Source organism: Papio anubis, chromosome 1 (genome assembly GCF_008728515.1).
Source record: "Papio anubis isolate 15944 chromosome 1, Panubis1.0, whole genome shotgun sequence".
Classification (NCBI taxonomy): domain Eukaryota; kingdom Metazoa; phylum Chordata; class Mammalia; order Primates; family Cercopithecidae; genus Papio; species Papio anubis.
In genome coordinates this window covers 56,648,867-56,662,237 of record NC_044976.1, presented here as the reverse complement: position 1 = coordinate 56,662,237, position 13,371 = coordinate 56,648,867, and the positions used below count along the sequence as shown (strand labels likewise).

The window sequence follows — 13,371 nt, the reverse complement described above, 5'->3', positions numbered from 1 at the left end:
CTATCCCCAACACACACCATAAATGACAGGTCCTCCCTTAGCACATGCTGTGCCCTCATGCAAATTAGGAGAGTAGCCCTTTTGACCAATTGCAGCCTCAGGTGTGGGGCCTAGCAAGCTAAAGTGCTTTTCAGGAAAAAAAAATAAATAAATAAGGTGTTAATACCTGCATGCAGTCATAGTCCCACACCCTGACGCATGGTTTGGAGAGCAGGCTGGATTTTAGGGCATCCTCATGTCTTCATCTGGAGACCTTTGTATGATGCACAGGCTGCAAGGTCATCTGTAGAAGCCCTGTCCAAATAAACTCACTCTCTCCTAGTTGTCAACTGCTTCACTCCTTCAGCTTACTAATGTGGCCTTTAAAGTTTTTGAGTTTGCAACTTGGCTGAAGATTTTGAATTGTCAGAATATATGATATCACACACTGAACACAGTGCCTTTGACACACAGTAGGCTCTGGATAATTATACTCTTGGAGAAGAAGAAAGGGTTAAGTGGAACAACCCGTGTAACAATGCCCAGTGCATAATTCAGTGAATGCTATTGCATGAATGAATGAGCTCACAGGCTAGTTGTGAAAACAAGACATAAATCCCCTTGTGAAATGTTTAATAACAATAAAAAATTCAAATTATAGTTCAATACAACAACTCAAGAGATGGCGCAAGTCAGCATATGAGTGTTAAATTAATTGCCCGACCATAATTTTTATAGGAGTTCAGAAAGGTGGGGGAGATCAATTTGTGGACTTGGAATCAGATATCCTGTATGGGTTCTTGATCATGCACTTATACATCATGTTCATTCATTTGTCAAATGTTTTCCAAGCCTATATTAGTGCCAGCCAGTCTGGAGACTTTTGGTGATACAGAGATGTACAATAAAAAGCCCATGACTGCAAAGATCTCCCAGACTAGTGGGGATGGACAGACAAACACACAATATAAACATAGTGCTAAAATAACACTGTGAGAACTTTGGGGAGGTTTCAATGAGCTAATGCACACAGTAGGTATATCATAAATTGCAGCATTGTATGGATGCTTCTGATTATCATCTGAACACATTTCTGAATAAATCTCCACAGTTTAACATCTGCTAATTCCCTAAAGCACCCACCATTTCTTTTCCACCTTTCATCCCTCTGTATCTCTCCTTCTTCTTTTCTTAATTCTGCCAGAAGCCTGTAAAGGCACTGCACTGGCTGGCTGCTGGCCCTTGGAAAATGGGTAGATGGCACACAAGACTGGAGACAGAAGCTCATAGTTGCAAGGGCAGGCACACACCGGCTTCAGTACTCCGCAGAGCTGCCATGGTGCCTTTTCTGAAGGATCCATCTTCACTGCAATCCCTCTAATCACCCTGGCAACCGTGTACCCATAGACTATGGCAACAATGCCAATGATAGTGAAGAGTGTTCTCTTAAACTTGCACTGGAGAGGGAGAAAACACGCCTTGTCTGAGAGGTAGCACACGGCTCTTGGTCCCCTCTCTCCCTCTCAGAAGGGCTGAGCCTGAAGGGATACCCTCATTTCACAGACCCCAGAGCTGAACTCCATGGCCACAGGCCCTGCAGAAAATGCAGTAGAAAGAGCGCAGGCAGTGGGGCCAAGAAGTGTCAGAATCGAATCCTGACTTTGGTACCTTGGAACAGGGGAGCTTAGGCACATTAGTTTGATTTCTTCAGGTCTCAGTTTCCCTATTTGCAAAACAGACATAATAATTCTTACCTCACAGGCTTATTATGAAAATTAAATGAAAGTGGAAGAGGCGTTTAACAAGCACTATTTGAGTTTTGACTCTGTCACCACAGTGGATGCCTGTTAATTTTGTCTCCCCAGTACTCCTTCCTTTTATCTGGTAAAAGGACTTTCCTGCCTTTGGGGGACCACATCTCCTCCACTCCATGAAGTTTGGCCACAAGATTCATTCTGTGTCAGACTTGGTCAGTTGTAGTCCCTCTAGCAGAGATTAGGCACATGACAATCCAGGACAAGCCGAACATTTTATTTTTTGTATAAATTTGAGACTGGGAGAGAGAATATTTCTTTCCTGAGATGATATAAGCCTACAGCTCTTGGTGGCCATGACCCTTCCTGCTTTCTATAGGAAGAAAGCTTTCTGAAATGGGGGGGGGGGGGGGGGGGTGGAGAAGGAGAGAGAGCGAGAGATAGAATGAACAAGCAAGCAAGAGAGTTCACAGACATGATGACATCATCGATGGAAACAAGCTGGCTTCACTCTGGACTGCCAAGTGACAAACGCCTCTGTCTTGCCTTAATAAATTCCCTTTGCCTTAGACTGGTGATCTCGACCTCTCTCAAAGGAGGTGGGTGGGGTAGGGGGCAGCACTGGAGTAGGAAATAACTGTATTTCTACAAACAGCAAGAGAGAAAAGCAACAAGGTTTCTGAAAAACAACTCTGGCTATGCCTGTAATTAAAAATCACATCATTTTATCCTTCACATTCCCATTGTCTTTATACTAATATACATTTTAAAAGGGACTGAATCAATATCTTATTGCATGTTTCCCCTTGAGTGTGGATCTGAAGTGAACGTGGTGAATGTGTGCAGGGTGGTCCTGCCTCTTCTGTGGTTTGTAAGTTCCTCTAGGGCTTGGGATTTGTTGTCTCCATATTTTTTCTCCAGCCACTAACTATAATATTCATACTTTTATCCTTGTAGGGTGCTTTGCAAATTATTTTCATCTGCATTATCTCATTTGATTCTCAGGGTATCTGCGAAGGGCTGGGATGACTATTCTTGCCTGTCCAATCGAAAAACAGAAGCGCAGGTCCTAGTATCATGGCCCTGAAAGAGAAAGACATCTGCAGAGCTTGTGCAGTGATCACCCAGGTAATGTATGGTACAGAGCATAGAAGGGTCCCTAGATTTGAAGCCAGAAAGCTCAGGATTGAATCTTAACTCTTACTTACTAGCTAGCTGTCTGTCTTTGAGCAAGTCAGTCAGTCTCTCTGGTTCTCACTTTTACCGTCTTTCAGTTGGGGAAATAGGGATGATAATTTCCCTTCAAGGATTCTTGTGAATATCACAGGAAATAATCTAAAATAAAGGGCTCTCTAAACTGTCAAGGGCAGCCCAACTATTTGAGGCTGATTTTTATCAGTGGTGATGTATTGGGTCCAGCTAGTAGTACAAGCTCACAATAACTGACCGTGCACACCTCTTCTTAATTCCACATTCACTGACACTTTTTTGGTACCTTGAAATCAGCCAGGGTGAGGATATTTACACTCAGGAAATTGGCAAATGCCATGACTCAGGGCTTTATTGTTAATCAGGCTTGTTAACAACAATCAGAGTCAGTTGTTAACCAGTTGCCTATGGTGGTGGGGGTGGCTAGAGAGAAAATGATACTAATATTTAAGGATATAGACAGATAACTGAGCAAATCCTTAGAGCATTTCCTTTAGTCTTCACAGCTCCTGGGGCAGATAGTGATTCAATTCTTTAGATGAGGTCATTAAAACTTCGAGAGGTTCATAACTTGCTTAGAAACACAATAAATGACAGGAGAGATTCGAAGTCGGATCGCACACTCTCTCTGATTCCCATGCAGCAACCCAAAGGCACATCAATTAGCAACTGTTCTCTCCCTGATTTCCAACCAAGCAGTAGTGAGCAAGTTTCTATGACCACTTAACATTTAAGATCCCTATCTGGACTTCAATGTCCTAGTTTTGGAGTTGGAGAAACTAGCTTGGAGAAACATGGAGAGAAGTGCAGTACATTGAGTTGGGCGCAAGGGAATGAATTGACTGTCTTGGAGATCTACAGTTCTGGGTCTCAATTGGATAAGTGCTTCGGGGCCCTGAGAATTAGGCAACACCATTAAGGTTGGGGTCATTTGAAGCACCTGGGCATAGAGAAGGAGAAAGTCAAGAGCACCTGGGTCCAAGTTCCAGCTCTGCTACTTCACCTGTCTGGGGTTTAGCTTTCTCATCTGTCAAAGGGGGGCAATATCAAATCATGCCTATTTTATCTCATTGAGTTTCCGTGGTAGCAGTGGGGAGCAAGATCCTGGAGGCCTCTGGAATCTGTTACACTATACTGATATCAGAAATTATCACGTGTCTCAGCTGAGAACCTTTCCTCCTGTTGCTAAGAGAGAAAGGACTGTCTGTTTTCCTTTCTTGCCATCCCTGGCTCTACACATCCCCCAACAGCTCTGTTTTCCTTTCTATTTTTATACCTTGAGTGGTTTATATGATGATGTCCTGCATGCTTCAAATTAGATGAGGGTGGCAGACAGAAAAAAATCGAAAGGACCTAAACAAAATGAAAATCTTTCCTGCTCGAAATATTTCCTGCTTGAGAAAAAGACAGATGTGTTCAGGGGCTGGCATTACAAATGCAAGCATCCCAGATGCTGAGAGAAGCTCTTCGTGGATTCAACAAACAGGCAACCCCTGCCTGATCCTGGACAGGACAGAAGGGTTGTAGGAGCACTCCAGAGGCTCCTTGAAAACCTGAAAGTAGAGAAATGTTGAACATGAAATTAATGGTCATTTAGCCCCTTAGGTGCTTTCCTTGTCACATTTCATCCTCACAATAATTTTATGAGAATATATATGTTATTATTTATATTTTCCAGTTAAGGAAAAGGATACTCAGAGAGTGGTAGGAGAAACTCATACCCAGGCTTCCAGGGTAGCTGTGCAGTGGCCTTTTTTCCTAGTGGAACTACAGGCAGAGGGGAAGTTGCTGTGGTTGTGGAGGTCAGGGACTTGAAAGGGACTTTTATTCAGCACTGTGGGACACTCTGATTGGATCCTCTCCTTCCACTCATGCCCCCTTCAGTACATTCTCTGCACAGCAGCTGGAGTGAGCTTTTACAAATAAAAATCACACTGTCTCCAATCCTGTAACTGTGACATCTCTATTTAACCCCCAAAACTCCAAACTTGGCATCAAATCAATTTCCCTTACTGATCTTTCCCCATAAGACCAGCTTCCCTCTCCACCTAATCTCATGTCACCAACTCATCACTCTTGCTACATTCTAGCCACACTTCCTTCCTCCTGCTATTCAAACACATTCAACCTGTTCCTTCTTCAGGGCCTTGGCACTTGTTCTCTCTATTTCTAATGACTGGTTCCTTATCATACAGACCTCAGATCAGTGGTCATGTGCTTAGAGGGCTGTTTCCCAAACGCCCAGCCTGATGTCCTACCCCAGTCATTTTCTATCACATGTCGTCATCTACTTAAATTTTGGTCAATAGTGATAATTACTATCCAATAGCTTCTTGCTGATTTACTTGTTTATTTTCCGCCTTACTAGAGAGCAGGTTACAAGAGAATAAAAATTACTTGTCTGTGTTCTTTTGAATGTTCTGCCCGTCTCCATAAAGTAGAGGTTGGCTCATAGTAAGCACACAAAAATATTTATTGATGAGTGAATTGTTACTGATATATAATTACCTCAAGAAGGGCAGACCTGCGTCGGATGAAGGAAGAAAAACTCATGTTTTGCTATAACTTACCATGTGTCAAGCTCTGTGCTTGTCTCATGTGATTATGACAATTCTATGAGACATATGGTTCCCATTTTGTAGATGAAGAAATGGAAGCTCAATCATTTGGTCGTTTGATAAGACCACACAGCTACAACCGAAACTGTGGTCTGTCTGCTTCAGTGCCCACACACTTGATTGTGGGGTGTGCATAACATGTCTCAGGGGTTTATGTACCTGCAGGAGAGTGTGTGTCTGCTGCTGCAAAATCTTGCACCTGTGAACACCCCAAGAAGGAGGAGGCTGTGTAAAAGCACATGCAGGCCAAGACCCTAGAGGCAGCTCAGAGAGGGCTCTCCCTAGTAAATCACTTTTGCTTAACCCGAAGCCCATACTTCCCAGGGGAGCAGACACTGAGCACTGCAAACGGTGAAGACTGCAGAATGGCTACAAGTTGTAGACCTCACTGTGACCGTAGCAGAGAAGGGAGTCTGCGAGTGGGTGCTGAGGTCCTTCCCACTCAGAGCTCACATTCAGGCCAGGTCGGTCAGGCCGCGCCACCTCTTCGGGCAACAGCATTCCGCGCTAGGTAGCGAAATGCTGAGGGGCTCCCCTATTCGGGGGAATGCGGTAGTGATGTATAAGGTATGAAAGATGTGGCCTGCAGAGAGCCGGCACTATCTCTACTGCTGCTGCTGCTGCTGCTTCTGCTGTTGCTGCCGCTGCCTCTGCTGCCACCACCACTACTGCTGCCAGCGGAGCTGCTGGGAGTGAGCATCCCCTCTCCGGGATACCCAGCTCCGCGGCATCTCCCGCGCGCCCTGGCCCCACACGGACCTGCCAGCCCCAGGGAACAAAAGCGGAGCCCGCTCGTCCTCTACTGCAGCCGGAGGATGAGTCGAGAGGGCTGAGCGGAGAGTGTGGTCCTCGGCGGCTGGAGGTAGGAAAAGATGTTGCGCCCGCCGCGGCGTGGGAGGCTCGAGGTGGGCGCGCCGGGGTAGGGGCGGCCGCGGGGGCCCATCCGTCCAGTGGGCGCTGCCCGCACCCGGCGAGGTGGTGGTCTGCAACGCTGCGCCCGCACTGCCCACTGTGGGTTGGGCGCCGCGGTCTCGCGGCCGCGAGAGAGCCTCCTGGGTGGGAACTGGAGGCAGCAGGGGAAAAGTCTGGAGCCAGAAGCCAGGCAGCGGCTGCCGCGGCGGCTGCGGAGGGCTGCCCGCGGCACTTGGCGGCGCGCGTCTCACCGCGCAGAGTGGGCAGGCGGCGGCTGCAGTGTGCGCAAAGTTTTGGGTGGCGCGCAAAGGCGCAGGCGAGGGCTGCCGCACGGAGCCGGCCAAGTTGTGGCCGGAGCGCCAGGGCGACCCTCGGGCTTCCCCCACCACGCGGAATCGCCCGAGCCAAGCGGCTCTTGCTCCCTGACACCCCAGCTGAGGCCGAGTTGACGCGCAGCCATTTAACCCTTTCTGTTCCGAGGAAACAACTTCATCCGCGTCGACGACTGGACTCGGGCTAGCTGGGTAGCCTTGAGGTTCCGGGCAGGTTCAGTGCTTCTGTGGTCTTGCGCATTTCCTCGCTCAGTCCGCATTTTCATTTCTTTTTTGTCCACTTCTGTATCTAGAAACCAGGCAAGCTGGCCAGGGGTCTTACCCAAAGTCTGTAATTTTAACCCTCGCGCCGTCTGGACGCATGCTTTCTTTCTGCCCTCTCAGCTTGGCTCTTTGATGCTGCTTTGAAAAATGAGATGATTAATCAATTAGGTTAGTGGCCAATTAGGCATAACCTTGTAGGAAAATAATTATGCCCGGCTCTCTGGGCTTTCACTGATGATGAGGTGGGAATCCAGCCCAGGTGGAGGGGCTGTTCCGAAAAGATAGGGCTGATCAGGGAATTTCTGAGAATTTAAGATTAAAAAGATCCAACTATGTGGTGGTGGCTGAGGTTGTGGGGGTGCAGTAGGAGTGTGTGTGTGTGCACCAATTTTTGCCGATAAAATTAACCCTTGGCAGCACAGTATGGGTGGACTTTGCAGGCAGCCTGTTTCGAACAGCTCAGAAAAGGTGTGTCCCCTTGCTTTCCAAGCCCCCTCCTCTCCTCTCTTTCAGAGGGGCTCTTGCCTGTAAATCGCCTTGCTGTGTTTTTGCTTCCGCTTTGGGAGGCTGAGTTCCAATGAATGCATTTTAGTTTCGTGTCCGAGGAATCGCGTCGTTGCAGACCGAGGTTCCTTACTGTGCCTTCCGAGGATGCACATTTCCCGTGAAAATGTTAAATACAGCGGTTATTAAATGGGTGCAAAAGAAAGACAATCTGTTTCCAGGGCTGGGAAGTTCTGCTGCAGAGCGGGGCTTCCTTTTGCTTTTGGAATGACTGGTGGGGTTTGGCACTGCAGTATTACAATACAGCCATATTAAAAAGGTCTTCAGAGCTTGGAGCCCTCTACCACTGCAGCCCCATCTTCCACACACTTCCCTGCCCAAATCCTTCGTGCAGGGAACATGTAGTGAATTTCGTACCTGCACCATGTGCATTTGAACCTCTTTCTGTCTCTATTTTAAGCTGCTTCTATCTCTTTATACATTCGGATGCTAGATAGTAGATTTCTGTTCAGATTCTGTTCAAAATCTAGAGGTGTTCCCAGGGCAGAGGGATTTTTGCAACAGGTCCTAGGTCTGGGTTTTCTAATAATAGATCTCCCTGGCATTTAGTGACATGGGGCCCCAGTCTCTCCACCAGTGACCTGACAAGGGTTGGACCAAGAGATCTCTGAAATCCCCTGCAGTGCTGACATTAGCTGGTTCTGAATTTTATGGCTTTTTCTTTTTCTCAGCTGAACGGAAGGAGTAGCTGAGCAGTACACGCAATGTGACAGCAACAGTGCCACCTCGCTCCTAGTGGAAAGGAATGAGGGCTGGCCAGGGCTTATTGGCAAATAGGGATTTCCCAGCTGGAAGACTGCCTGGTGATACTGGTGTGCAGGGATAACTGGGAGCCACAGGATTCACCCGCCTCCCTCAAAATGAATGGCCACCATTCAGCACTCTCTCTTTGACAAGATTTTTCTTTTCTTGAATCTGGACTCAGCTAGTTGCCTTACAGTGACCACATTTGTGGATCAGATTCTTGTGCTAGCAAAAGCCTTGCTCCTTTTTAAAAATGGAATCTTTTGTACATACCGGGAAGGGATGCAGGGTGAGAATAGAGGCAGAGAAGAAAGAAGAGAGGGGAAGAGGCAAAGGAAGGAGTGAGTGGGGGGCAGAGCTAAGAGATATAGAGAGACAGAGATAGCTTAAGTCTTCAAATGCAACCAGACAGTGGGAAAGAGGAAGCAGAGACAGAGAACTAGGTTGGGGGTTGGCGGTTGGGGAGGTTGGTGGTGAGGAGAAGAAGGGAGAGATGCAGGAAGGGAAAGAAAAGCAGCGAGGGAAATACTAGCCCTAAGAGGGAGCGATTAAAGCCCACATGAAGCAAGACCAGTCTTACCATCTAGCTTAGAAAAAATGTAAAGGAAAATCTCAAACTGCACAGGACACATTCCAGGTAGACTTGCAGCCTGGAACTTAGCTTTGACATAATAAGGCAATTATTTATGAAATACACATTGTACCACAGAAAGTCATGAACTCGGTTTCTCCATTCATCCATGACTGGAGACTCCAGTTGCTGGTGTGGTGTTGGTGCTGGGAGGGGAGCTGTTTGCCTAGCAGATGTGCTTTGTATAACCTGGAGAGTGTGCTCTTGCTTGGATCAAGTTGGGTACTCCATTTGGACAGACTGGGTTTCTCAACAGCTTTGGAGGAGGTGTTTTTTGTTGTTGTTGTTTTGAGACCTGTCTTCCATCGAATGGACAACTTTTACAATCATGTATCATTTATTTATTTATTTAACCTGGGCGGGGGGGAATGAAAAATGAATAGTAAACACCCTTACATGCCACCCAGAACTAGCAGTGATGACAAAATGATTTCAATTAATTTTCTCCTCTCCAGCCTCCTTGCCCCTGTTCTGGCCCATCCTCAGAGCCTCCCAGCTCATCTCCTGGCCTTCAGTATGGGCCCTTCCACAGATGTGACACATCTTTCTAGAACATGGCTTTGATCATGTTACTCCCAGTTCCAAAACATAAAGTGCTCCCTATTGCCCAAGGCATACTGTTCAAATTCCTGACTATGGACTTCAAGACCTTTCACTATCTAGCCGTCTTACTCCCTCCTCATGGTCTTGTGACACACAACACACACACATGCTCACACCATACACCCACACTACCCTCACACCCACACACCTACACATGCACATACACACAAACCTTCTCACACAGAATCACACACACCCTCACAGACATGCATACACATTACATTCACACCACTCACACACAGTTTCACACATTCATAAATACAAACAGCCCGCACATACACACAGCATCGCACACAGCCTTCTATACATATACACAGCATTAGACATGCCTTCACACACATATACACAGCATTACACTTACATCACTCACTACCATACTCACACATGCACACCTACCCACACACAACATCACATGCAGCCTCACACACACTCATGTTTATGCACTTACACACTCATGCCACACATCTATGCACTTACATCTATGCACTTACACACTCATACCACACATGTGCTTTTCATACCTTTGCAGGTGCTACTTTCACTCCCTGTTTGGAGAATGCATTCCTATTCATTTGTCTTGTAGACTCTCCTCATGCATTAGGATCCATCTTAAAAGTGACTTCCACTCAGAGGTCCCTTTCTCTCAGGAAGCTCATGCTCCCTCAGTACTCTTTAAATGCCCTTCTTGTAGTGCTGTGTTACAAGTCTCCACGTGTTCATCTCTCCCATTAGAGTGAGATTTCCTTCAATGCAGGGACTTACTCATTCCCCTATTCAATCTCAGGATATAATACAGTCCTCTGCACGAAAGCATATGATTGATGTTTAATGACTGCATTCATTTTAAGAGCTTCTAAAGGATGATTAACATCTTTGACACCTTCTAAATTTATTTATTTTCTCTTATTCCTTTTTTTGTTAACAATATTGATACAAACTTTTTTTCTTAGAAATTCAAACAATACAGAAGTGTGTAAAATAAAAAGTGACAACCCCTTCCCCCACCCCACCTAAATACCTTCTATGTTTAATACTTCATTATTAAACATTGGCATTGCTCCTTTACTTTACATAATATTTTCCTAACTAGATTATGTGCAGGAAACTTGCAATATATATTCATGGTACATCATCTTTATACCTCATACAATACTGTATGTGCAGGACGTGCCCAAAAACTATGGAATAAATGAACAGAGACTTGTTTGGTTTATACTTAAATAACTAGGTAGTTGGGTTTACTTTTAAATAACTAGAACATGCATACTAGTTGGGTTTAAATTTTTAATTACATCAAAAATTGTTTCCTTAATCTTCACAATAGCCCAATGTGACTGGTGTTGTGATCTTTATTTTACAGATAAAGAAAGCTAGGCTCCAAGAGGTTACATAAAATGGTCAGGTCAGAAAGAAAAACATAGTAGTGTCTAGATGGATTCAAACCCAGATCTCCTTCATTTTGTTGCCTCTGTTTTTTCCACTCTACCCTATTAGTGGGTCTGTGAGCACCTAGTGGCAGGGCATCTAATTCAGCTTCATATGCCCAATATTTGTTCAGAGCTTAAGAGTTGATGGAGCCCTTTAGTCCACATCTTCACAGTTGCCCTTCCAATTAGGTGTCCTTGTCCTTTTGCAGATGAAAAACAGAGGCACATATGATAAGCTAATGTGACCTGGCCAAGTTCCCAGAGCCAGGAAGAAATGGAAGATGTTGAACTCAGGTCTGTGAGTCCAGGGCTCATTCTGTATCCTTAGACGTGAGAGTTGATCCCAGGAAGGAGCTGGCCACCTTCTGCTTTCACTTTAGTACAGTGACTGAATGGGGCAGATGGAAGCTGCTTCCTGGAGAGGGGTGGGTTTTGCTGACACTCATGTCTAGGGATGACAGCACTGGCAGCGTCCATGTTTTCTGCGACAGTCTCATTAAGATATACCCTTTTCCCCAATACTGTTCTTCTGCATCTCTTGTTTGAATCAGAACCATGGACAGAGTATGTCTCTTGCTACTTCGGTAAGCAGTTGTAGACATAGTTCCTAGTTCTGTAGGTGTGCTGGAAAACCTGATGGCATGGTTAAAAACGTTGGTGTTGGGATAATTTGTCAGTGAGGCAGTGGTTACTGGAGGCCTCCAGAGCTTGACTTTGATAGCATCTGCCTCTGGGTAAGTAGTGGAATTACAACTCTCATTTATTGAGGGCTCGCTGTATGCCAGACACTGGGTTGAGCACACTACCTGTATTCTCCTGTTTCATCCTTCTAACGATCCTAAGAATAGTGTGATAACTCTTAGTTTATTCTCACCTGGAACATGCTTGGCACAGTAAAAATCAGTAAAATATTTGCTGAGTTTTTAATGAATAGAGAAGGAAACCAGGGAATAGAGACATTAAGTAACATGTCCTAGGCACAAGTTAGTGCCTTGGATATAAACTCAAGTCTTTCTGACTCTAGAGACTGTACTCGTTTTGAGTACTTGTGCTTATTCTAAATTGATAATCCTGACCAAGTGACATAATAGAGCTTGAACTTGCAAAAGCTTTTGTCCAACTCTTTTATTTAAGGGAGAGAGATATTTACTATGTGCAAGGTGTTGCTCTAAACACTTCAGATACAATAACTTGTTTCATATTCACATTCCATAAATAAGGAATATGAGGCACAGCTTAAAAGTAGAGCTAGGATTTGAGCATGAGTAGCCTGTGCCCTTTACTACCTGGTTATATAAGATTCTGGGACCTGTGTAAGATCCTGGAGTTCCTCAACAGTAGAACCATCATCACCATCACCACAGTCATCCTCATTGTCATTGCTGATGCTTTTGTATCTGCTGTTTTTACTGTCTACCTTGTACCTATGGGCACTTTTCATATGTTATTCTATCAATTTTCAAAACAATCCCATATTTCCATGGAAGGGAACTGAGACTCAGTGATGTTAAATGAGTGCTGAGAGTCACAAGGCAAGTGAGAGAAGGACTGGGATTGGGACATTGTGTGTCTGGTGTCAACATCTGTTCTCATTTTCTTTCTTCAGACTCTTTTTTTTCACTGATCCTTGTTGCTGCTCTTAAAATTCAGCAAAGCATGAAATGATGAAATTTTTCTTGTGTGTTTTCTTTTTTTCATGGTCAGTCCTATGCACAGAAGGATAATTGTCTAAAAAGACATAGTGTTTGCCTTTCAGGGGCCTGAATTTTTCTTCCATTCCACTATCAGGCATCAGAAGGGCTACCTGATGGTTCTGGGTATCTTTTTCAGTTCCCTGGAAATGAGATAATATTACCTGCCTTGTTTTGTAATATGGTGATCAGAATAGTAAAGTTGTGATCCTTGTGATTTGAACCTGCACTTTGAGAGTGAAAGGCACCTTGTGAAAGATAGAAGAGAATGTTTCTCAGATTGAAATAAACTGTCTTGGGCCACTGTGTAACACTAGCTGGTTTGGGCAAGGAGGTGATCATTACTTGGTGACATTTAGGCTCTTTCCTTGTTGGCAATAGTACAAGAATCCTATATAATTAATAGTTCTTCACTTGGGACTAAAGAAAACCCAGCCATATTGCAGAGGACAAGAGAAACAGTGAAATCAGACAACCTCTCAATTTATTTAGCAAAGCACACATGGCTCCCATCTCAAAGGGGCAGGCGGACTTACATCAGAATGAATACCAAATAAAGAATTCATTTGTATTCATAGGCTTTTAATAAATAAAAACTTTTTTTTTTCTGAAACGAGCTCTGAGCCATAGGTGTTGAGGCTTT

The 13,371-nt window shown here is 44.9% G+C and overlaps 2 protein-coding genes across 7 annotated transcripts in view; both read left to right on the top strand.

Annotated features, from left to right (window-relative positions):
• OMA1 (OMA1 zinc metallopeptidase) overlaps positions 1-2,893 on the top strand; it is a 288,829-nt gene extending 285,936 nt beyond the window's left edge. Inside the window, exon 9 of the mRNA XM_021923441.2 lies at positions 2,739-2,893. Coding sequence (XP_021779133.1) covers positions 2,739-2,762 — 24 coding nt within the window. The 3' untranslated portion in view covers positions 2,763-2,893. The remainder of the gene's footprint in view (positions 1-2,738) is intronic.
• Positions 2,894-6,119: 3,226 nt separating this feature from the next.
• Positions 6,120-13,371, top strand: part of DAB1 (DAB adaptor protein 1) — a 1,241,370-nt gene continuing 1,234,118 nt past the window's right edge. For 5 of the 6 annotated variants that reach the window (XM_017956575.3, XM_021923232.2, XM_017956747.3 and 2 more), the window contains exon 1: positions 6,351-6,422. The gene's annotated coding sequence lies outside the window, so the exon portion shown is untranslated. Of the gene's footprint in view, positions 6,423-13,371 lie in introns of all 6 variants that reach the window. The other variant, XM_017956763.3, reaches the window with a different exon arrangement.